This window comes from Lampetra planeri, chromosome 4, assembly GCF_965212315.1.
Source record: "Lampetra planeri chromosome 4, kcLamPlan1.2.h2, whole genome shotgun sequence".
NCBI lineage: Eukaryota > Metazoa > Chordata > Hyperoartia > Petromyzontiformes > Petromyzontidae > Lampetra > Lampetra planeri.
This window is the reverse complement of record NC_136110.1, coordinates 8857417-8881520: the sequence shown is the minus strand read 5'-3', so window position 1 is coordinate 8881520 and position 24104 is coordinate 8857417. Positions and strand designations below refer to the sequence as shown.

Here is a 24104-nt window from a genome sequence, read left to right as displayed (position 1 = left end):
ACATTCAGTCATAGTTTTTAGTGTAAAGTACTCACCAACGCTCACTTCTCTATAAAGTCTGCCTCTCGATACCATGTAAGCGTAGGCTCCACACCCATACTATGGGGCCCATTAGCCTGGCTTATGCCAACAAGAATAAATCTGTAAATGATTAATAAACCCCATTATAACAAATAATAGTGCAGTTTAACACGTAGGCTTTGATTATAAATAATAGTGCAGGCTGGAAATCCATGAGTTTCAAATAACACCCAAAAATGTGTAAAAAGCACACAGTACTTGTGCATATGCTAAAGCTATCTGCATTTCATGAAGTAGTGCATTTTCGTCCGTGTCTTGTGTCACCATCAAAAATTATTTGAGCAGATGTGACCGATTGACAGGCAGCAGTGAATCAGTGATAGGCAACTGTGAACCAGTTTAATCCTTATTAGGACCCACAATGAGTCAGTATGTAAATACCTGTTTTATTTTTACAATGGTGAATAAAGGTTACTCAATAGAAAACGACACTTTGTTTGAGAGCTTGAGGACTTCGCTCAAAATATGTTTCTATACTATATAGCCCATGACCCAGACCAAATACTGTATATGTAACACTTAATTCAAAGATGATTTTAATTTTACCAGTTAAGGCCCACTTTTTTGGTATAACTTGAGATTCCAACGCTAGAATTCTACCAATATATTAAAATCACCAATAAATTGAATCATGCAACGATTATTTTTACGCAGTCCACTTTATTATCCACGTACACAAACCAGTTTCATCAAATATGTGCAGTCCTCGATAGGTACCGAATTCTACTCTGGCCCATAGACTTAGAGCAATGCTGCCCTCTACTGAGACATCTCCTCCTACAAACCCCAGAATATGCCCAACACTTCAATGTTGACGCCTGCAGAGGGCTCTACTAGACCAATGTAGCGAGCAAAGGAAAAAAAGAGGAAGCTCTGTCATTCACCCACCACGGCACATTGCTGCCATATAAGGTAAAATCAAGAGGCGTTCACCCTCCCACTTCGGCCCTAACGTCTCTCTCTCTCGTCTTGTATTACGGAACAGCTCAGCATTATCACCAGGTTAAACAATTCCTGTGATACTGGTGTGGACATACGGGTCCGTCAACAATGCCCTACCAGCTCAGTAAGTGACATCGCACGCAATACTCACGTACAGTTTAGTTGTAGCTACGCTCGCTCGCTGTCACATTCCTGTGTTAAGTAACAGTGTCTCTCGTGCCTTCATTATAACGGGACCCATTCAAGGCATGTGCGTAGACTGTATTGCGCTACTCAGTGGCCCAGCTTGCAGGAAGTTAGTAGGCTATTAACGTTAATGTAAATGCATGGTATATTAATTCAGAATGTCGTTAGATTACCTTGGTTTATGTAACCCCATTAATACAAATGGCCAGTTTCACACGAGTGGCCATATGTGATTTTAATGGTTTAATTAGTTGCATCTGCAGGACATTGATAATCATAAGCGTTGTTGGTTTTCGCTTACAAGTGTAGGATTTTGGCCCGGAGTTTGTGGGTACTTGTGTATTCGTCACTGTGTTATTATTGAGTCATACTCCGTGCGATTATGGATTTATTTGTGCTACCACGAGTACAATCTGTCACTGTTATTGTGACATCTTCGTGCCACCTTCACCGAAAGCCCTCCCGAGTGGCGGGCGTGCCACACCCAAAGGGTTACCGGACCGGGTCACGCACCCGTGCGACAATAAACTCCTGCTTCATAATAAGATGTTGTATTGGGTCGGATCGAGTACCATGTGTGTCGGAAACCCTCCTCCACCCGACGCACATTTTACCAACGCGATCTGACCCGAATATCAATTATTAATCGTGATATTGATCGTGAAAGCTTTAGTGTTAGATTGACACGTAGGCTTCCTTGTTATTAGTCCATGGGCCAAATCAGAAACTGGCATAGTACTGTATCACCTAAAGTAGCAACACTTTAGTCGTACGGGTTTGTTTATATGACCAATTACAGTTAACTATCTGGTAACCCACAATTTTTAAATGGTCGTTATATAATTTTACTGTTGTTGGCTGCGCGATTAAATTGGAACCACCTAAGTTATCATCGCAGGTGGCAACCGCAAGTGAAATGTGATCTTAGCTCATGGACTTTGTGCTAAGAGCATTATAGGCGGTATGAAAGCTTACAAAAAGGCAATTCGCTCAAGAATAATCCACGCAGTATGATTTGTTGTGAAGTACTTTAACGAGTTTACAGCGATTTGCCCGCGGTTGTCATATGGATATACTGGTCCCTGTCATAGAAATGTCGAATTTCCACCACTGACTCGGGGCTGCTAGTTATGTGGCCATTAACCCCGAACGTATGGTAAGGGAGACGTGTTCGTGTAATTGAACACTAATACTGTGTGTACTCTATATAGAATATAGAAACACATCATTACAACTTCAGGTATGACTGAGCCATTCGCATGAATACTTTGTAAATATGTATTGCCTCTATTGTAGTCAATAATTATTTAACTTCAGAATCAAAATATTTCTAGTGGAGGAATCCGATGAGCAAAAAAGATATGTTCAGTAGGGGCGGCTCAGGACGTTACAACAACAAACAATAGGAAAAAAAACACAATAGGAGTGCAAAGTATAGGAAAGGTAAGTAAATCATCACTAACAAACATATACGTGGCCATTCGTCCGTCCATCCGGCCAACCAGCCAGCAAAACGTTGTTTTAATAGAAGGTACTGTGGTGTTGAAGTATGATAACATCTCACGCATTTGCGTGGTGGGGTGACGTTAGCACGCACGAACCCGGCTCAACGCTGTGGTATGCGGGCGACGTCATCACGCAAATGTACGCGGTGACGTCACCACCACACTCACGCTGCCTGCATGAATCCAGCCAGTAAACCTGGGCCTGATATCCATAGCATGGTTGGGGTTATTACATTACATAGCAATCATCACCCCCTAGTGGCAGACTAATGCGCATTTTACAGGCCAGTTGCGGAGTCACCTTGTGCCCACGGGGACAGCTGCCATAGGGGGTGCCCTTTCAAATGTATGAACTTCTTTCGCACCATACGTAGCCAACCGTGCTAATCGGAGGTGTGAATGTTTCGTATGAGATTTTTAATGCGCCGCGTATAGGAGGGCGCTATATAAAAGACATCTGTATCATTATTAATTCCAGCATTGTTTAGAAACCGTGACATTGAAAGCCAAAGCCCGTGGTTAATAAATTACCCCGATTTATACTGTGTATTGTAGTCATGTTGGTAAAGCAACCCTTAAACATTAGAGTCTGGTTTGTGTGTCAGACGTAGTTTTTTTACAACAGACTTTTTTAATCGTGATTGGTCCAAATGCAATCGGTTCATTTTGACCGTTTATATATTTAGTTGTTGCACTGCCCACTTATCTTACCTACAAATGCAACTTAAAATATCATTTGGAGCACTTGGCTTCATCACCTTATTATATGTTTGACATTGATATGGTTGCATGAGAGTTTATTCATAAGTGTCATTCAATTGTGGCCAAATATGGAAAATATAACTAAAATATATGTGTGTGCCTTTGTGTGCCATTAGAAAGCTTGTATGCCAGCCTTCCGCAGGTGGAGAGAGGTGTTGCAAAGGTTATCGGAGGAGACCCTAAAGGGAACAACTTCCTCTACACCAACGGCAAGAGTGTTATCATCCGCAACATCGAGGTACGCTGTAAAATTGGTGTTCACATGTGCCCTATACATATAACATGGACGAACAGTGACATGCCTCATATCTGTTGAGATATGGAATGTGCTGTTCATTGTTTTAATCTGCTTTTATCCATTAAAAAAAATACTTTTATCCACACAGAAGGCTGAGGATAAGTGCAGATAATAGCAATTTTCACTACTCTATTCTGTTATCCAATTAATAGCCTGGAATTACAGGAATCATTGTATTATTGCCTCTCCCATTACCACCCCTGAGTGCCACTTAGCTATGAGTAAATGCAAAGGAATTTGTGACTAGTGTGGTGTTCCAAGCATCATCATTATAACCAAGAGAAAGCCACAAGGTACTTGGATCCATCGCTCCAAACTTGGCAACATTATCATCAATCCATAGCGGGAGCAGCTGATAAGGATATTCAGAATAATTTACCATCACTTTCAGCTGACTCCACTTATACTTGGTATGATTATACATTATGGAAGAAATATATCCAGTGGATAATAGAAAACATCTATCTTGTGGATAATAACAGAATAATAATCTTGGATAATAGGGTCATGGATTAAAAGTGCTCTACGGTATTGATTTCTAGGTGCTCTTATAGTGACATCAGAAATTACATATATGTACCTTCCTAAATAATGTATAAAATGTACATCAGCAGCTTAATATTACATTGGCAGCAGTGGTCCAACTGGCTTTGCCATTTTTCAACAGGTAAAGTAACAGGCTTCCACTTATGAGCCTGACTTAGCCTCTCATACCTCTGTTATCAGTGAAGTAAGCACCACTAGGATTCAACTCGTGGGAGGAAATAGAACTGCAAAATTATCACAATTCCAAGCCCGGAATAATGAGTTCACCCTTGGTATCCAATATGATTTCGAGCAAGAATCTTTGATCAGCGGAACCATTGAATCGTGGGAGGGTGATGAGCTTGGCATAGTAAAACTATAGAGGGTCTACAAGACCTGACCAACCTATTGATCAAAATCGCAATTGATACATATGACCATAGTCTATGTAATCCATTTCAAGGACGATTCTGGTCAATATTAGTCAACTGACATTCGTCAACCATTGGGACCACTAGGACTCCCACAGTGACCACCTCAACCAGCAGGACTACCAATAGGACCTTCCAGACTACCACTCAAACTGTCAACATCACTGGATTATACCAGAGCTACCATTGGAACTACCATGACTATCACTCCACGAAGACCAAAGTGATTACCAAATGATGGAATGTCGACTCGTTTTCATAGATGTACACACGCAGATGCTCACTCATTTATAGTATGTGGACATTTTTATATGGGAATTACCCATTAACAGCATTGCGATTCCTGTAGGAATAATTCGTGGTGGATTTGTACCAAACGATTTCCCAGCTCGAGTAGTAAGTCAAAAGTAATTGACATTTTTGAAGAGCAATGTCATATAGTAGCGTGGATTTCCCCTTATTGGATCACAATCACCAACAGAGATGAACACTGGGCAATGTTCGTTTCAGTTGTTGAGACACTTTGACTTTTAAATATCCAGCTTTTATTGGAATAATGTGATTTCGTTTCTCTTGCAGAATCCTGCAATAAGCGATGTCTACACAGAACATTCTCATCAGGTCTTGGTGGCCAAGTATGCACCCAGCGGATTCTACATTGCATCTGGAGGTCAGACGTGTTCACAAAGCAACTGCCACTACTGCTGCAAAAAGCTCAGCGACAGCTGTTCTGTCACCCATTTGAACTTTGTTGGAGAAGGACCTTAGTGGCTATTATGCACTTAATATTGCTTAATTGAAAGAAGCCTATGACCGACACACACACAAACATGACCTCCAAGTTGTCCTCCAAAATAGCCCGCTGTGGTAATAATTTACCTCAACGATGTTTTTCAGGCCAATGCCCAAATCACTTGTGAGTGTGCCCGATCATGTCAGATCTAAGAAGTAACGCATTCTTGAGCCTACATAGCGTTTGAATAGGTAAATACCATGCATGACAAGTGTTATAGGCTGTTGAGGGCAGAATAGAGCTGTGCTGGAACATACTTTGTCTATGCTGTCACTTCTATGATCCCCGCATTCACAACCCTTGCTAACCAGTATGTTGGAAGTATCGTCAAACAACCCCAATGACCTGCACGGTATGGGGAGGTCCTCATCCATGAGTGAATCGACAAAAGGGCTGTAAACGCACAATTTTAAGAAAGCCATTGGGTAAAATGTTGAGAAAATTAAATGTGACGTAGCAGTCACATGGCTAACAGCGATCGGCCACATCTCTGATTGTTGTCCATTCTGAAGCCGGTTCGGCTCTAACAGCGCATGACCTCCCCCACCCCCACTGATGTGCAGACGTGTCAGGGAAGCTGCGCATTTGGGACAGCACGCAGAAGGAGCACATCCTCAAGTATGAGTACCAGCCCTTTGGCGGGAAGATCAAAGACATCTCGTGGAGCGAGGACAGCAAAAGGATCGCCATCGTTGGGGAGGGGCGGGAGAAGTGAGTTGTAATTTCCACTCACTTTTATGACGCACTTGTTAACGCTTTCCAACCAAGGTTAAAGCCTCAGCTCTGTCCGCCTTAAAATGTGGGGATACGATAACCCTTGTAAATGTGAACAAAATGTTATTATAAATGATAAGAAATAGAAACAGTTCGGCTGAAATTGATCAAAGAGTTGCCCAAGATGTGTCGAAATCCAGCTGTAATAGATTCGCTCTAGCGGCCAAGGCACCTTGGCCATAGGCGTGAAAAACTGCCAATCGCCTTATCACTGATGGTGTCTATCTAGGCAGTGATCTAGTCTGTGCTGTATAATTATAATTAATCGTTATTAGTTCGCATATGTGGTACTCTGGTAAAGCTCCTGACTCACAATCAGAACGATCCAGGTTTAAAATCTATTTAGGGTTCAACTTAGCGCTTTATCATTTGGAGTTCAATAAAATGAGTGCCTCTGTGGGAAGTGTATTCTGCTCATCCTATAAAGGACTGCCAACAAAGGTGTGCACTGCCCATAATTCGTTTGGCATACATTGCTGCATGTCACATGAATTTTTATTAGTTTCTTTGTACTTAACAATTGACACAACACCAGCGCCCAAGGTGCTAATCATGTATGGCTGGTGGCAGGTACGGCGCGGTCATCCTGTGGGACTCAGGTTCATCTGTGGGAGAAATCGCAGGCCATACCAAGACCATCAACAGCGTGGACATCCGTCCAAGCCGCCCTTACCGCCTCGTGACGGCCAGCGATGACAACTGCGGCGCCTTCTACCATGGCCCACCCTTCAAGTTCCAATTCACGCTCATGGTGAAGCAGTCCGTTAAATCGGTTGCAGCACCGTATATTGTCCGGCATGATTTCTGACATTTTCCTCCATGTAAATTTTTTAAATAATATTTTACCAGTTAAGGCCCACTGAGCTATATAACTTTTTTTCAGAAGCGACTTGGCCACAAATGATAACAAATTGGCTTATCACGTGGAAATTCATAGCAGCCAAATGCTCTCAACGCATGTTTCAACATGCGGAGGGTATACTAACCACGGAGAGAACGTGCAAACTCCATTGATATAGGCGTAAGAGTCGGGATCGAACCCACGACCTGTGTACCAGGCAAGGTAGTTAACATGCTGGGAGCTTCCTTTGGAACTGTATTAAACAATGTGCAAGACAACGGGAACACACACATCGTAGAGCTCTGCGGCTAAGGTCGCAACGATATATGCAGTAGTATGCTCAATTAGAGGTGACTTCTTTAAGAAAAATGAAGGAGAAGCAATGGGCTCTCCTTTGTCTCCTGCTGTAGCAAATCTATACATGGAAAACTTTTAAACAAGAGCACTTGCCTCAAGTACATTAAACCATCTTTTTGGTTTAGATATGTCGATGACACTTTGGTTGTCTGCCCACATGGTAAAGATACACTTAATTAATTTTTAAATCATCTCAATGCACAAAACCCAGCTATTCAGTTCCAGTGAAACGTCGTACTCAAATTGTAAATGTTGTGGATCCACTCTTCAACACACCGGTGGGCTAAAGTAGTGAACTATTTGTCTTTTGTCAACGTGACACTTTTTTTACTGATTGGCCGTGTCGGGTGGTGGAGGGTTGCGACACATTTATAAATAACGCGCTCTAACCCAAAAACCTTTATTATGAATAATACTGGTCGCGAAAGCCTACATGTTAAACTATTATTTAATATCCGGCAGGTGATGCTGTGGTTAAGGCCTCCCAACTTAAAGATGGTTGTGCTTTCAAAACCTGGTTGGTGGTCAGACCAACATGGTGGAGAAAATGCATACCACTCTGTGACAACATAATAGTGGTGATCCTATTAATGCAATGATTTTCCTATTGCTCAAATATGTCACAAAAAATTCAGAAGAACACGGGCAGTAATAAAACAATTTGTTTTAGATATGTTGCTTTATACGCTGTACTCTCTCAAAGTGCATTACATCTCAAACATTTGAAGGGGAACCCCCAGTTGGAGCTGACCCTTTGAGCACAAGGTGACTCAACACCTGGCCTGAAAATGGGCATTAATCTTTCAGTAGGGGGGGGGCGATCATTGACACATCTTATTCCAATTGAGAAATAATTTTCAATTTTGGAAAATTTGCACCCTGATGCCGGCAAACAATAGCCTACTTTTACAAACGACGGCAGGAATTTTTTTACTTCCACTGCGAAGCAGACGGCGTGTATTATTATGGCATTGCGCTTGCAGTATTAATCACATGAACTTCTGCAACAAGTGGCTAATGCACTACCGCTAGGCTATGTTTGCAAGTGGTCAGTGGTCCATGCGTGTCTAAATGGCATTGTATTTTATTGGGTGGTGCCCATATGTATGCAGGACCATACCCGCTTTGTGAACTGCATACGATTTTCTCCTGATGGTGCAAGGTTTGCGACAGCTGGAGCCGATGGTCAGGTATTTGCCAGTTTCAACCTATTTTTGAGCCTACACTCTTGCATTACATTCCAAACACATGATTTACAACCTTCATTGCCATATTTGGATTACATTTTTAGCTTGGGGTTTAATTGTAAAAACATTTAATTAGTTGCAGAGAATGGAGTATTTTTATTGAAGAATACTATACTATAATTGCTGCCATGGTGTATTGGACTTGCAACCCAGAATTCACCGGTTCAACATCCTGCCATGGCAATAAAAACATTGGGGCCAGTTTCATGAAACTGCCCGCCTCTGTCCACCCAGCGGTATAAATGGGTGCACCACAGTCGATCAGCAGGTCGATTGTAGTGGAGTAAAATGTGGGTATTCCCACCTCTTCCAAGATGTCTAAACACAGTGGAAGAGTAGGCCAAAATACCTTCTGGAGGTGCCCTCTTAATCTCACTTGAGTGGAGTCCTTTATATCAGCAGTGGCACGAGGAAGCAATTTCAGGACTACACCTTTATACTATAAGTTCAGTTAACTTTGAGTTTATTTCATGGAAGGTGTACTGTATATCTTCATGCAAAAATTAGAATAGAGACATTAAGATATCTTAACCCTCGACGTAATATTCTAACCAATGCCTGGGCTGTTGACATTCAGATCTTTGTGTACGATGGGACGAGCGGACAGAAGATCTGTGCCCTGGGAGGAGACAAGGCGCACGATGGAGGAATTTATGCTGTAAGCGACACAGGCAGATGGACTACGAAGACGTCGGTCAGCTAAAAATAAAAAAACTCCATAGAGCCCTGGACAATTAACATCGGCAGATGGATTGACGCAATTTTTTTTTTTATGTTTAAAGCAATTTTCTCTGCATTGACATACCCTGCAGGCATACATTACATTGCAATTACCCAGTCCATCTCTCTTCCACCTAGTCTAGTGCAACCCCTGCAGATGTGCTTTTTTGGCCTGTGCGCCTGCATCATTATATTTGGGCAACAAGCTGCGTGTTCAAGTATCAACAATGCCCTTTGCCGCCACACAGGAAGCGCATGGCAGTATTTTACGTGTCTGCAAGCAAATTTACAGCAGCGTCAATCTAACTCATCCTGAAATATTGGCAGGTTGTCACCGATAGCCTTAACCATTATTTTTCCCACATAAGCCCTGATCCGTTAAACATTGTAAGCTCAACTTAAACAATAATTTCAACAACAACCTTGTGAGCCACGTTAATAGTTGCAATTATATTCAGAGCCTAAATCAATTGATATCTTCTTGGATAAAATAGTAATTTTGAACATTGTTATTGGCCTAGCCCATTCTCCAAAGATTGAACCAAATCTAAAAAAGAATGGTATTCATACTTTATTAATACATCCTTGACTCTACTCGTGTAATAAAACGTAATTAAAATATAGGAAAAGATATCTCCTACGCGTGATCAGGACAGACTATTTGGATGGTCTTCTTGAAATTTGTTCTATGAGGTTGCATGAAAGTAGCTAAATTCTACTTAGGGATCTTTAAAATAAAAAATCTGGCTTTGTAGCACGAGTAGACAGTTTGCAAGTTCAATTCCTCGTCAGAGATCGATTCAACCCATCGTCCCTATTTTGTCAACAAAATGAGTTGCACTGGCATTTCAAACAAATACCTGCTTGGCCTTTGCAGTCAATATTGCATGTCCTCAACAAGTGTGCGGTATTGTACAGCATTATTGGTAACATATAAATATACCTTCATTCTGTCTCCCCTTCCAAATAACATATTTTTAGCCATCGACCTTTTGGCTTTTCAAACCAATATTTTCCAACATTTCTATAGGCAGGCAAAGTCTGGACTGTTTGCAGCCTTCTGGGTTTGTCGAAACTGGTCCAGATTTTGCTTGCCTAAACAAATGCTGCTGGATAATATTGATCTGGAACGCTAATAGGTCAATGAATAAACAATATTCTTTGGGTCTTTCGGTGAAGCCACGTAAATAGAAAAATAATTAAAAATAAATAAATACAAATTTCTGTTTATCTACGTGGCTAAGCTAAAAGACCCAAAGAATATGAATTCCTGCAGTCACGAAAGCTTTAAGTCAAGATAAATAAACAATATTTTCTTTGTCTGCGGAGAAAGAACAGAGGTCTGCTTAAGGTGCGATGTTGCAATGATGGATTTAAGTTTTAGCATTTTGCCTTACACCTGATGAAAAACATACACCTCTAAAACGGAGCAAAAAATATGACCGCCTTTCAGATCAGCTGGAGCGCTGACAGCTCTCAGCTTATCTCGGCATCGGGGGACCGCACCGTGCGACTCTGGGACGTGGCCACCAGCACCGTGACTACCACGTTCAGCATGGGCCCCGACGTGTCCGACCAGCAGCTGGGTTGCCTCTGGCAGGGCTCCCACATGCTCAGCATCTCACTGTCTGGGCACATCAATTACCTGGACGCCAACAATCCCAGCAAGCCCATCCGAGTCATCAAGGTGCATTCTGCTGTTTCTGTTCAAACTTTGACTTCACCAGCATTGAAATAAGCCTCTTGTTGGATCACTTGTGGTGCGGTAAAGTATTGGTGTATTCCATTGGATGGCACTGATGTTAGATCACTCGGGTGACAACTTAAAGGTCGTGAGTTTAAATCCCAGTTAAAGGTCGAATGAGCTTACCATCCCTGTAATTGTTGATCCAATCAGCAGTCGAAATTCTGACAGAGTGGCTCCCACCACAGATATGTGGAATATCCACCGCTATCCTAGGGCTACCAAAAAAGACGAATTGTTATTTATTTAAAGCTACACTGAAACTTCACATGGTACAAATATTTTGAAAAAATGTATGCATTCGTTTAAAATTGCAGCAATTACACCTATAAGGATATTTGGCTTCAATTAAGATCATTAGTGTAGAAGCACACATGCTTATATAATACAACCAATTTGCAGCAGGAAACTCTTGATTCGGATACATTTGCTTTTTATGTCCACAATTCCCCACTAAACAACTAATACACAGCTTTAAACAAGGGGTATTCAATAATAATTAAGTAATTTCCTCAATATTTATCTGATAAAGTAAATATATCGTACGCTGCATCAACTGTGCATGTGTTTGTAATCTTGCTTAACATATTATAAAATATATACATATCAATGTTGATAAGTTAAAGTACAATTTCCCCAATTAAATCTGCAGCTTTGCACATGCAAATTTTAATCCCGAACCAATTTAGCGTGGCTTAGATTGGCTTTTTCCCCCCACATCAATTTGTGACGATAATAATCCTATGGGGCACATTTTCCTAATTAAGGTGACATTTATTCCCCTGAGGTTTTCCTTTGGGATAATTTTTTTTAGAGTTAAAGGTATTTCCTCTTGTCAAAGTGTGATGAAGTAATCCTCTATAATAAAGACTTAAACTGCTAATGAGGCAATGCTGTGAAATCAAGCAACCAGGATTCATAGTTATGGACAGAGAGATTTTACAGTCTAAAGGATTGCCTCACGTATTGTGTACCCCAAATGCCATGCTTAATTCTCAGGCTTCTAGTGGTTTGCACATAAAAAAGGAAGAGGCAAACATAATTCTCTATCTACACATTTCAATGTGTGAAATAGAGTTGAATTCTTGCCAGAAATGTTACCCACCCAAACATGTTGTGATGATTTGTAATACACTGCATTTGTAATACTGTCCAAATCGTCGGTTATTCTATGTTAACTAGGACATAACTGATTAGAATGTATGCAGTACCATCCTATCAGTAATATAGCATGATAATCCAATGTATTCAATCGAGGCAGGTGGGTACCATTTGCATTTATAGGGTACTGGCTTAAATGCCTCAGCAAATCGAAGCACCTTCCATCGCATCTTATCTCAACCGTTCCAATACCCTGCTGCAATCTAGCCAAGGTGACCCCAGTGGCAGCTGTCCCTGTGCAGCACAAGGTTAATGCAACAGCACCGGCATGCATACGGGCATTGGTCTGCCAGTAGGGGTGCGATGCTGCTATTTGGTTTCTCCCAATTAAGTAATTTGCGAGAAATGCATTACATTTCACAAAATTGGACCATGACGCCAGCTTACATGGCCTACTCTTTTTCAAAAGGTGCAGTAAGTTATAAGATAATTTTGGATATGACATTGAGGATAACAAATGAAATTGTTGCAACTTATTTGTACATGATGCCTTGTATAAAGGTGTCAGTTTTGTACCAGTTGAAAGGGTAAAAACCTATTACTATATTTTGCCACTGGTAAAGGAGGTCTCATAGTGTAAATGCTTACCCCGAGCTCTCAATACTCTGATAGTGAGCTGTCTTTGAGTTGTACGCCTTTTGGCGTCATCTGGTCCAACACCAATGGAGACTAGGCTCTAAGAAAAGCTGTCTCGGGTGTGGACCAATCAACTTCAAGGACAGTGCATATCATTATCATCATCAGAGTTGTTTCTTTTTGTTTGCATTTTGATTGCTTGTGTTGTGGTTATTGCAAACATGATGCCTTGTATAAAGGTGTCAGTTTTGTACCAGTTGAAAGGGTAAAAACCTATTACTAAACTTATTTGTACTTATGACTAAAATAATAACATAAAAAAGCATAAATGGATAAATCGGTGTTGTTGGATAAATGTTGGACTGTGCATTGTATGTCACCTGCTATCTGAAAACCCATCTGCAGGGCCACAGCAAACCAGTGCAGTCCCTCGCACTGAACATTCCAAAAGACAAAGACGGCCAAGCCACCATCTACACTGGCAGCATCGACGGCCACATCAATATCCTCCTCTGAACCTGTTTCAGCATCACAGTATTTTCTATTACCGTTCATATGCGTGAAATCTCAAGTGTTAGCCGTGAGACTCACTTTTTTTTTTGAATGTTGAGTGTCTCATGGTCGTACAATGGATTCTCATGGGGTTTTTTTGTTATTTACCTTAAAATAACTCACTCGGCCCTATTTTTTTATTGCAGTCAACTGACAGCGGCTGATGCTTCAGGTCTTATGTAAGCAGTCGGCTCCAAAAGTGTTGTCTTTACACACACCCTTTCTGTGAGAAAACAGCCGGAATCTAATAACAACTGTGCCATGTTAGTTTAATGATATCATTTGCTATGGGGGTTGGAGGGGTGTTCATTAAATGGGGTGTACGTAAGCTTATTGCTGCTACGCAAACGGATTTGTACCCCCCCTCCAACCCTTTCTCCAACGTGGCCTCGTCCCTGTCTGCATGACAGTTAAATGGGTCTGTCCCTTAAATTTCTTGGGTTTCCATATCAGTTTAGGTCAGTGGTTCTTAACCTTAAATGCAGCCTTGCACGCCTTCGGTTCTGAATCGTTAAAACATGTATAATGTTAATAAATACATAGGTTTGATGAAACAAAGTAGTTGTACCTACATGCCCGTGCATAATTTGTGTTTCGATAATTTACCATCTAACAAAAATCTGGCCGTGCTTCATACCCCTAGGGGGTGCGTGCACCTTAGGTTAAGAACCACAGGTTTAGGTTTTCTCTAAGTTTATTTGTTTTTTTGCCTCAGTTTCCTGGGGTTTTCCCAACATCTTGGGTAGGGATCTCACTGATATTGAACCCTTTGGGGTTGACACGTATGACCGTTGGTCTATGAAAAAAACACCCCTTGCTTTTCGAATACAAAATAAGAGAACCAGGAAGAAAAACTTTTGAAAGTAAAATAGGTAAGGGTAAAGGTGCAGCCCTGCAATTGCTTGCTGACATCACTGGTGGCAGAAGGGGCTCCACTAGAGGGAACTTTAGAGAGCTTCCCAAGAGGGTATTTGGTCTACTCTTCCACACTGGCCAAACGTCTCACAAGGGGTGATGAGGCCGCAGAACGACGGTTTGGGTTGTTGGAGTTTAAGAACCGAGTTGTGGTGGAGCAGCCCTGAGCTATTCTTGGGCTGCTTAGCCCTCATCATCAGTGGTTGTGGATACACAGCATTAATATATCTTTACTAATACAATATAACAAGTATTTACAGAAAATTGAAATAAAACCTTAATGAGCTCAACCCATTATCATGTCTTGTCAATAAATTGAGCACCTCGCTGGTAATCAGTCAACCATCATTGCCCTCTGAAGAGATCAATGCTGTAGCAATGTGAACTCTTCACCACTGACTCAAGGTGGCCAACAAAGATGAGTACAGCGCAATGCTCATTGCAGCATGGAGACAGTCATTTTTTGACTGTGTTATATTATTGGAGTCAAGTGTGAGTACTGCCGCATCTTCCAAGATGTCTGTCCAGTGTGGACGATGAGGGCAATCACCCTCAAGAGCGGCTCTCTAGAACACCCTCTAGTGGAAGCCCCTTTCGCCAGTGGTGGTGTGAGCAAGCAATAGTAGAGTTGCACCTGGGTGCTGCGGTGGCAAGATGTTAACTACTTTGCCTGGTATACAGTAGGTTGTGGGTTTTATCCCGACCCTGACTCCTGTATACTTGCAGTTTGCGTGTTCTCCCCGTCGTCACGTGGATTTTTCCCAGGCTCTTCCGGTTTTTCTCTCCATTTTTAGAAACCTGCGTTTGGAGTATTTTGATCCTATATATTTCCACATGATAAGTCACTTCATTGGGCTATCAGTTGTGGCTAGGTTACTTTAGAAAAACAGCTATATATCTCAGTGGGCCTTACCTGCTAAAATAAAAAAAATAGTTTAATAGTACCTTTTTACACTTGCAATTGTATCTATACCCGTTAAGAAAAGACTGGTTCCCATCATGAGAATGTGGCATTTTCACCACTGTTTCAGGACTACTTAGTTTCGTTCAATGTTTATTTGATCTCAAAGACACGTCAGCTTCATATTAGTCTTGTTGTAATTGATCTCTAACTCGAGCTAGATATGTATACCTGTAGAGATTTGTTCCTTTAACTGTGCATTGGCGTGGGTTCACATCACTGGGATGCGGAGAGTGGAATTAATGACGGCTTTGCGGGAAAAGGCCACACCAACCAGGTGTCCCACATGGCCGTGGATGAATCAAACTCGCTCGTCAGCTGCTCCATGGATGACACGCTGCGATTCACAAGCCTCGACTCGAAGGAATACAGGTGAGTCAATACGGCCAGCTAGCCCATCAGCATCGTCATCAATAGGCCAGTTTGAAAGCAGTCAGCCGCTTCATTACCTGCCACCCTTCATTAATTGTATTCATATTCTTAGGTTTTTTCGGTAAAGTCACGTAGGTAAAACATTAAAATTAATAAAAATAAAATAAAAATCACGACGTTTCGGAGGCAACACAAGCTTCCGTCTTGAGGTGGATTTTATTTTACTTTTATTAATTTTAATGTTTTACCTACGTGACTTTACCGAAAAAACCTAAGAATATGAATCCTTGCAGTCACGAAAGCTTCAAATCTAGAATTAATTGTATTCACTTTGGGCAGTGACATTGCCAAGCCATTGCAGGGTTTGCCGCTTCTTGCAGAAGTTTTCAATTCAAGCTCCGCGACCGCCCTGGTTAATACTGCGGGTGTATTAACCGTAAATATGAGCCATCAGCTTCATAGTGGACACTAAAGATCCCCATGACATTTTGTTGGAAAGAAGTACTGCTTGCCGGTGTCGAGGTCCAAATTGCAAAAAAATACTCAACAACATCGCACGCTCCTAGCAGACTTTTGCTAAGCGTGTGAAACGTAGCGCCTTCGTGAAAGTCTTGTGCTAAAACAATGGCTTGACATGACAATGGTACTAAATTATAGTATTGTACGATACACATTTCTTGAAGCTAGCTTGACATTTACAAGGCATTAAAATTCCATGTTGTAAAGTGGAAGTTCATATTAAAACCCTGCAATGTGTGATTTTAAAGATTTGGTTAATGTGTCAATTTCAATGTTTATTGCCAATATACATTTCAAAATTAGCTACGAGGGTATATAATATATGTGTACGTGTTTATAATTTTGTGACAACAAAGTATATATGTGCATGCAAATGTTGTAAAAGTGTATATCAGGGTTTTTTGCCTTTGATATTAAAAAAAATCGCTGTTATTACGTAGGATAAATACAGAAAATATAACTATTACGTGGTAAACAATGTAAGGTGAACTATGGTCAAATGTTTATCTAGAAGCTTCCCAAAGGCAGAATGCATTCCTGAAATTTTAAGTTTTTTTAAATAAGGCCCAACATTAATACAATTTTTTATATATATTCAGTGCATTTTTTTTCTGATAAATATCAATAAAATACCAATTTCCAGGGTCTCAAGGGAGTGCGATCGCCCCTATACCACCCCCACCCCTGGATCTGCCACTGCTTGCCTGCATATTTTTTGGATCAACATTGAGGTTAAAAACGAATGTCTTTCTCTTAGCTGTGACATTTAAATGGTTACGTAAGTTTCTTTCCCCTCAGAAAATTACTCAGAAAAATAATTGGTGAAATATCTCAAAACAGCACCTTTCTGAGACTCAGGCTTTCCTGGACAAACCCAAACACTTACTATTTAATTCCGCTGCATAGATTTTATTCGTCACGCTGTATAGTTCTCGAATGTGATTTATGGTTGTATACCGTGTAATTCGGCACAATGTCTCATTTCGCTCCACTAGCTGAGAGTTTCTTCCGCAATTGAACATCAGAAACTTAACTGAAGCTCCCAGCATTCGTTGAGTGAAACTTCAGGCATCTTTCCATACAACATACTACGAAACCCGAAGAAAACATGTTTTGAGAAAAATGCTTCCGTGTTTATATATGTTATTCCTCCAACAGCGCACAAGATACACTGAAGTTGAATGAGCAGCCAAAGTCAGTTGCAGTGGGTCCTGGTGGCTGCACTGTGGTTATCTGCATTGGACAGGTTTGTGAACGTTTCCACTGCCATTGTTAGACACAACACGAGGTATCCACACACTCGTCTATAGAACCACGTGGCAGAAATGTTGAGACATCAGTTATGTGCAAACGCTTAGATTTGCACATGATTGCATTTACAAACACACCTTGGAAATGTTCATAAGCTCCACGACTATGCATACACACATCACACATGTAGTTTCGGATCAGTGTGTTTCAGTATGAAACAAAGGAGCTTAATGTGTTCAGTCTTGTTGAATCACAATGTGGAGCAATGCACTGTGTCCTTCACTGTGCTTCACTGAGCTTGAATTTCATCATTGTCAAATGTTCATTACCACTCTTCAAGCTTAAGAGGTTTTAAGGTAAAGGATTTTTAATGTGGGTTTCAAGAAAACCATTCCCTCCATTTTCTAATAAACAAGTCTGGATGTGTGCTCAGCAGGGTCAGAGAGCTGAAAATGCTTTGAGATCGATTTAAGACATTAGTGTGTGTGCAATGGCTGCATGTGTATCTCTTAGTTATCGAAAAACAGTTCCATCAGACGTGAGATAACAATTGTAAATCATTATGCTGGAATAACTTGAATTTCAATCCATATGAATGTGTACTTTGGTAATGAGGCATTGATAAAAGTACAAAACACTCAAGCTGTGGCTAATGTGTACTTAATCTCAAAGGCAATATTGGAAACGGCATGCCACTATAAATTGCAATACTGTTCTGTCACGTTGTTGCTGAAGTGTCCATCAACCAAAGTGCAGTTCAGCTGGTGTAATTGCAGGCTGGGTTCATACCAGGCCATGTGCACACACAAACACACATTCTGGGTTTTCATTCAAACCGCAAGTACTTAAACAGCAGGAATAAATACTTGGCTTGTACATGTACACAAGGCAGTGTATACAAGTGCATCAAACAAGCCACGTGTGCTTCTCCAGATCCCAGTCAGGTGTATTTTCTAAATACAATACAGCTGTTCAGACAGGTAGGTGTACCACCGGGTGTGCTGACAATATCCTTGGGAAAATCTACAAAAGCAGATTTTAAAAAAGTGTGACTCCAATTAACACTGCTACCTAATCTCCGCCAGATCTTGCTGCTGAAGGATCGCAAGAAAGCATTTGTGATAGAGGCTCCTGGATTCGGCCCTGAAGCTGTGTCCATCCACCCAAGCAATGGCATTGTTGCAGTCGGGGGTGTAGTAAGTATATTTAAACTCTGCTCGAAGCTGTGTGTACAATGGTATTCCGATAGGAACAAAGTGCCATTCGTGTTATTGTGATTGAGCATGCCTTATAGTTGCCAAGCCAGTTCTTGATAACGTGAATATATTCTAGGAATAACAATTGTGACCATCACTAAATGCATCATGGGACCTCTTTTGCCAGTACTAAAATGTAATAATAGGTTTTTCCCCTTTTTTCTGGCAACAAAACAAGTGTTAAGATTTTAAAACACCAAACCAAACTGAAACCTTTTACAAGGAATCATGTCTGCACAGTGCATCAAAGTCGTAGGCCTTTTGGCGTCCTCTGGTATAACACCGTTTGAGACGAGGCTAAAAAAATAGCTGTCTCTGGTGTGGACCAATCAGTTTTAAGGACAATGCATATATTATCAGAGTATGTTTTTTGTTTGCATTCTGACTACAAGCATTGTGGTTAATGCAGACATGATTCCTTGCAAAAGGTTTCAGTTTGGTGTTTTTACATCTTAACACCTGTTTTGTTGCCAAAAAAGGGGAAAAGCCGATTATTATATCACTAAATACAGTATGAAATACGCATGTGGAATGCCATGACTTTATACGTGCATAATGCTACAACATTTTGCATGTATGTCATGGCATTATGCAGCATGTTATTAAATTAAGCTGTAATGCTGACCAGAGAGCAGTGCATAGACGTAATGTATTATCAAATTATTTTATTGCCACAGCGAAGTGAAATCACACGATTGATGTTTTTGCGTGCAGTCATGGGTGACCAGGCTGAAACCATTAACTCACTTGCAAATGAGAAACCTGGTTCCAATCACAGAGTTACACTCTGTGCAAACACATCGCAGTTCAACCGTAATGTTTACATTCCGATCGTTTGTGCTGTGTGCCACTCACTAAAGGATGGAAAGGTGCACATGTACGATATCGATGGAAACACCTTGAAGAAGCATGCAACCGTGTCGGCGCTGCAGGCACACGGCCCCGTCACTGACGTGGCTTTCTCTCCGAACGGCGCTTTCCTGGCTGTGTGTGACAGTAACAAAGTTGTCAGTGTCTTCAACACAGTTGATGACTACAAGGTGAGAGGCTCTACAATGGGACAAAAACCACCATTGGCACTCTACCAGTTTTGGTGCATGACTGACCGTTCATTCCTATGTGCTAGAGTGCATCTTATTTATCATCAGCGCCTTTAATTTATCACCGTGCTAATCGCATTTACGATTGGCACAGTTGGCTACGTATGGTGCGAAAAACGTTCAACATACGTACATCAGTCACGATCACTTCTGGTTATCAGCCTGCCCAAGGAACCCTCATCTCTTCAATTAAGGGCTCCCCATGCCATATCGTCATTGTGGTTGTTTGAACATACTTCACCACGTTGCTCAGTGTGGGTTGGTGAAGGGGTTTGGTGTGGAGCCTGGACTGGTTCAGATCAGATATCGTCACTTACCATGGCTAGGTTCAGAGTACAGTGCATTAACCAATGCCACCACTCCACCCATATGACCGCAGTATGTTGGCTGAACACAGTATGGATAAAAACAAAACTAGTCTGGTAGAACGAGTCAACATAGTTGAATAGATCAGTGAGTGAAGTTTATGGGAACAGAGTAGTAGCAAAAGCAGAGTGATAAAAAGGCGACTGGACGCTGGTGAGCGAGTCACTGGAGTGAAATAGTGAGTGCTGGATCATCAATCAACGAGAATATTCTAAGTGGCACTTTTGTTGGTGCATATAGTCATGTAGATGGTGGTGGAAACATCCATTACTGCACGTAATATTGTTCCATGGCGTGAAACATTTCTACGTCCTTCTGCCCTCCTGCTGTCTCCCTTTAAGGAGCACGGCACATTTTACGGGCACCACGCCAAGGTGACCTGTTTGGCCTGGTCTCCTGACTGCCAGCACTTTGCCACGGGGGGCATGGATATGATGGTCTACGTGTGGACAGTGGAAGACCCAAACAATCGCATCAGGATTCCAGGTGGGCCTCTTCATCCTGCTGCACGCGCACACTCCCACAGATCTCAGAGCTTTCAAGTTTTACACATTTCTCCAAGACTCGAATAAAGCATTTCCCTGAGTTATCGCACTCGCACTGAAATTCACATTTTTCCAGCACCAGAAAATCACTTTAAAATACACTAGGTTATCAATTTCATTGTACTTTTTGATACAGATTAAATGATACATTTACACGTGACATAAATCAATGGGCAAGATTCGTATCTGCAGAATACTGATACATTGTCCTGGAGATTTGTCTCTATTGTGTATAGGCGATTATCTCAATGCATGGGCATAAGCCAGTGGTAGAAATTACACGTTCCTATGGCAGGGACACTTTTCTTTATAATGACCAATGTTGACTTCCCAAAAAACTGGTACTCAGCTCTGCAAGAATGATAAGGAGGGTTGACCCGTGACTAGAATTTGAAACTACAACAGCCTGGATGTGAATACTGTAATCCTGTTCTCATTGAATGTTATTATGGATGCTGCCATAGTGGAATGGTCGGCACACTAGACTCGATGCCCTAGCATGACATTTGATAAAATTATCAAGTTTGATAACCCCCCCCCCGCCTCTGTCCACGGGTTCATCAGTCGATCGGCAGGTTTGCGTGCAGTTGGGTAAAGTGTGAGTACTCCCACCTCTATCCAGCGTGAAAGAGGAGGGTGAAAATACCCTCTGTAAAAGCTCTCTAGAGCGCCCTGTAGCAGGGCAAGCGATTGCAAGGGCTGCACCTTTTACCTTCATCGAATGTTGATGTGTTTTCCTATGTTCCCTGCAGATTCACACCGAATGCATCACGTGAGCGGAATAGCGTGGCTAGACACCCACACCCTGGTCACCACCTCCCATGATGCCACCGTCAGGCAGTGGACCATCACTTACTAAGTGGCGCAGTGCCACATTGTCTCAGGTCTTATATATAAATCGAATTCTCCTGGACTGCTATGAACAGAAGTAAATCCCCCAATGCTATACTGTGTTTCTACGCACAATGTACTAATATGCAAATACATATGATTCGCCAAGGATGTTTCTTAATAAACATGTGGCGGCGTCTCGCCATCATGACAGGTACACAGCGTTCCTGCAAGTGATAATATGCAATGTGTTGCCATGCTGAATTATATGATACGTCTCTTACGGCCGTCGTGGTATTCACACACACACATCACGTTTAAATTCAACTTATTTAGGAAAATTATGCACTCACGGCATTTCCAGCGTGACTTCTGCAACAATTTACACATGTCTGTTGACAACACTCTTTCTTACGCAACATTTAACTGTTAAATGTAATCGAATAATAATGTATTCACAAAACAGACATGTAATGGTGATTCATGCAACTAATACTGTAACAGTAACAAATGTAAAATTTTCATGTGTTTATGACTGCATTCATTTACTTGGTTATACAATTTATCAGCCTTTTTTTTGCTGACCATGGGTCTGGTAGCTTACAGACCATTACGTAATTAATCACAGATTCTGTTTCAAGTGTGAGCAACATCAAATGGCACTTAGATCAAAATATTTTTTTATGTGTGTGAATTTGGAAAATGTATTGCTTCTGCCTAGCAGGTCTACTCGGCTGATGCTAAGGGTAAAACATCTTTGGTGAAACCGTGAAGAGAAATTCCTCTCAAATGATGTGACATTTGAGAATGCAGCATTGAGATGTCCTAAATGTTATGAATTTATAACTATGCTTCACACTGCTGAATTTTGCTTTGACAATGCCAACTGAAAATGTATTATTCATGTCCGTATCATTGTTTTGCACGTTGTAAACCTTTCTTAAAATATAATAAATTGAGGTTTCGAGCAACATGTTCATTACTTTGTAAAATACAACCATTCACTATCCTGTCATTTTTAAACACACACCAAGGAAAGTACTTTTGATGTGATATTTGACCACCCTTAACTGAAAAGTAAGTTTGAGATGAGTTTCAGAATTGTTAGTTTAGCATCTCGCCACACGATTGCGATTAAAAATAAATGCGGGAAGCTCAATGCAGAATCGGACCTTTGGCTGAAATCAACCAAGAATTCACCAGACATCTGACAACTGCTCTGTCAAGAAATATCACCCATCCCATGAAGGACATCCCTAAAACGCCAAATGGATCTCTGGAGGAGTATGTTTGTAATATCTTTTTGCAATTTACAACGGTTTTATATGGCTACCATAATTGATCAAAGATATGTGTTATGAACACTAATAGTTTTAATGTTGTTTTAATACATAGTCTGTTTCCATTGTGGATACATTTGCTGGTGGTACTCGAAGTGTCATTTTAAATTAGTGGTGCACAATCTGTCATAGTTTTGGAACCGCAGTCTATTTTTTCGTCTTTCTCCGAGTGTGATTCCATTAAAGAAGCCAATTGATCGCCAAGTGCATCTTCAGAGGATATTCGCCTGACAGATTTACCCAAGATTTGGGTCAGATTAGAGGGTATGCATTGCCTACTATTTCCTGTTTGAGATAGGGCCTTGTGGAAAATAAGGAGAAAGCCGGTTTTATTTTAATGGTAAATAGGAAAAGATACTTATAGCTCCATAGGTGCAACATATAAATCCAGAAGACTGTTATGGGACAGAAAGTATATCCCGAATGTTTATTGATATAATTGATTCACCGATGATGTAGATCATAATTTTTCATGTTTATTGCAAAGTTTGAATACATTTAGAACTTCAGGCTGACCCTTTCTGTGACTTAAATCAACCAAGGAGGTGACATTTATTTTAATGGTTTATAACCATACGCTCGACAATATTGTAATCCTGCAATACCTAGCCCTAAAAAACATCATTAACATGTATGTAGCAGGCTCCATATACAGTATTAGATCATTGTGGGAAACGTTGTGTGGTAACCAACCATACAGTATAAAAGTGATAAAATCTAGGATTGAACCTCTTGTATCCAATTTACCAATTAATTTCCTGATTCATGATTTATAATTCAATGTCAATAGGCAAAATAATATTGTAATCAAGATTTAACATCTAAAAATAATGCATCAGGAGGCAAGTTGCATGTATTAATAGTGTACATCTACTAATGAAGAGATTTTATGAAAGGCATAAAATTAATTATACATTTTTAAGCAACTCATTTAAAAGCCAGCTCCAATCATGGGCTCATTAAAAAGTGTCCCAAAAAGCGAGAAAATTTATTATAACCAATGCTAAACTAAAGTTTTCATTTTATTAGATATGACCCACCGAGCCATATAGCTCTTTTTCAGAAGCGACCTGGCCACAAATGATAGCCTAATGAAGCGGCTTATCATGTGGACATTTTTAGCAGCTAAATACTCTAAACGCACATTTCTAAA

The 24104-nt window shown here is 40.9% G+C and overlaps 1 protein-coding gene across 1 annotated transcript; it reads left to right on the top strand.

Moving 5' to 3' along the window:
• The first annotated feature begins 1021 nt into the window (after window positions 1-1021).
• Window positions 1022-22608, top strand: LOC144717674 (WD repeat-containing protein 1-like). Its single transcript, XM_078593217.1, has 15 exons — window positions 1022-1147; window positions 3593-3714; window positions 5310-5400; window positions 6087-6234; window positions 6868-7048; window positions 8608-8685; window positions 9320-9400; window positions 10916-11149; window positions 13349-13447; window positions 15589-15743; window positions 17421-17508; window positions 18599-18709; window positions 19630-19809; window positions 20577-20721; window positions 21533-22608. The coding sequence occupies exons 1-15, from the start codon at window positions 1132-1134 to the stop codon at window positions 21637-21639; spliced, it is 1836 nt and encodes a 611-aa protein (XP_078449343.1). The 5' UTR covers window positions 1022-1131; the 3' UTR covers window positions 21640-22608.
• Window positions 22609-24104: the final 1496 nt, after the last annotated feature.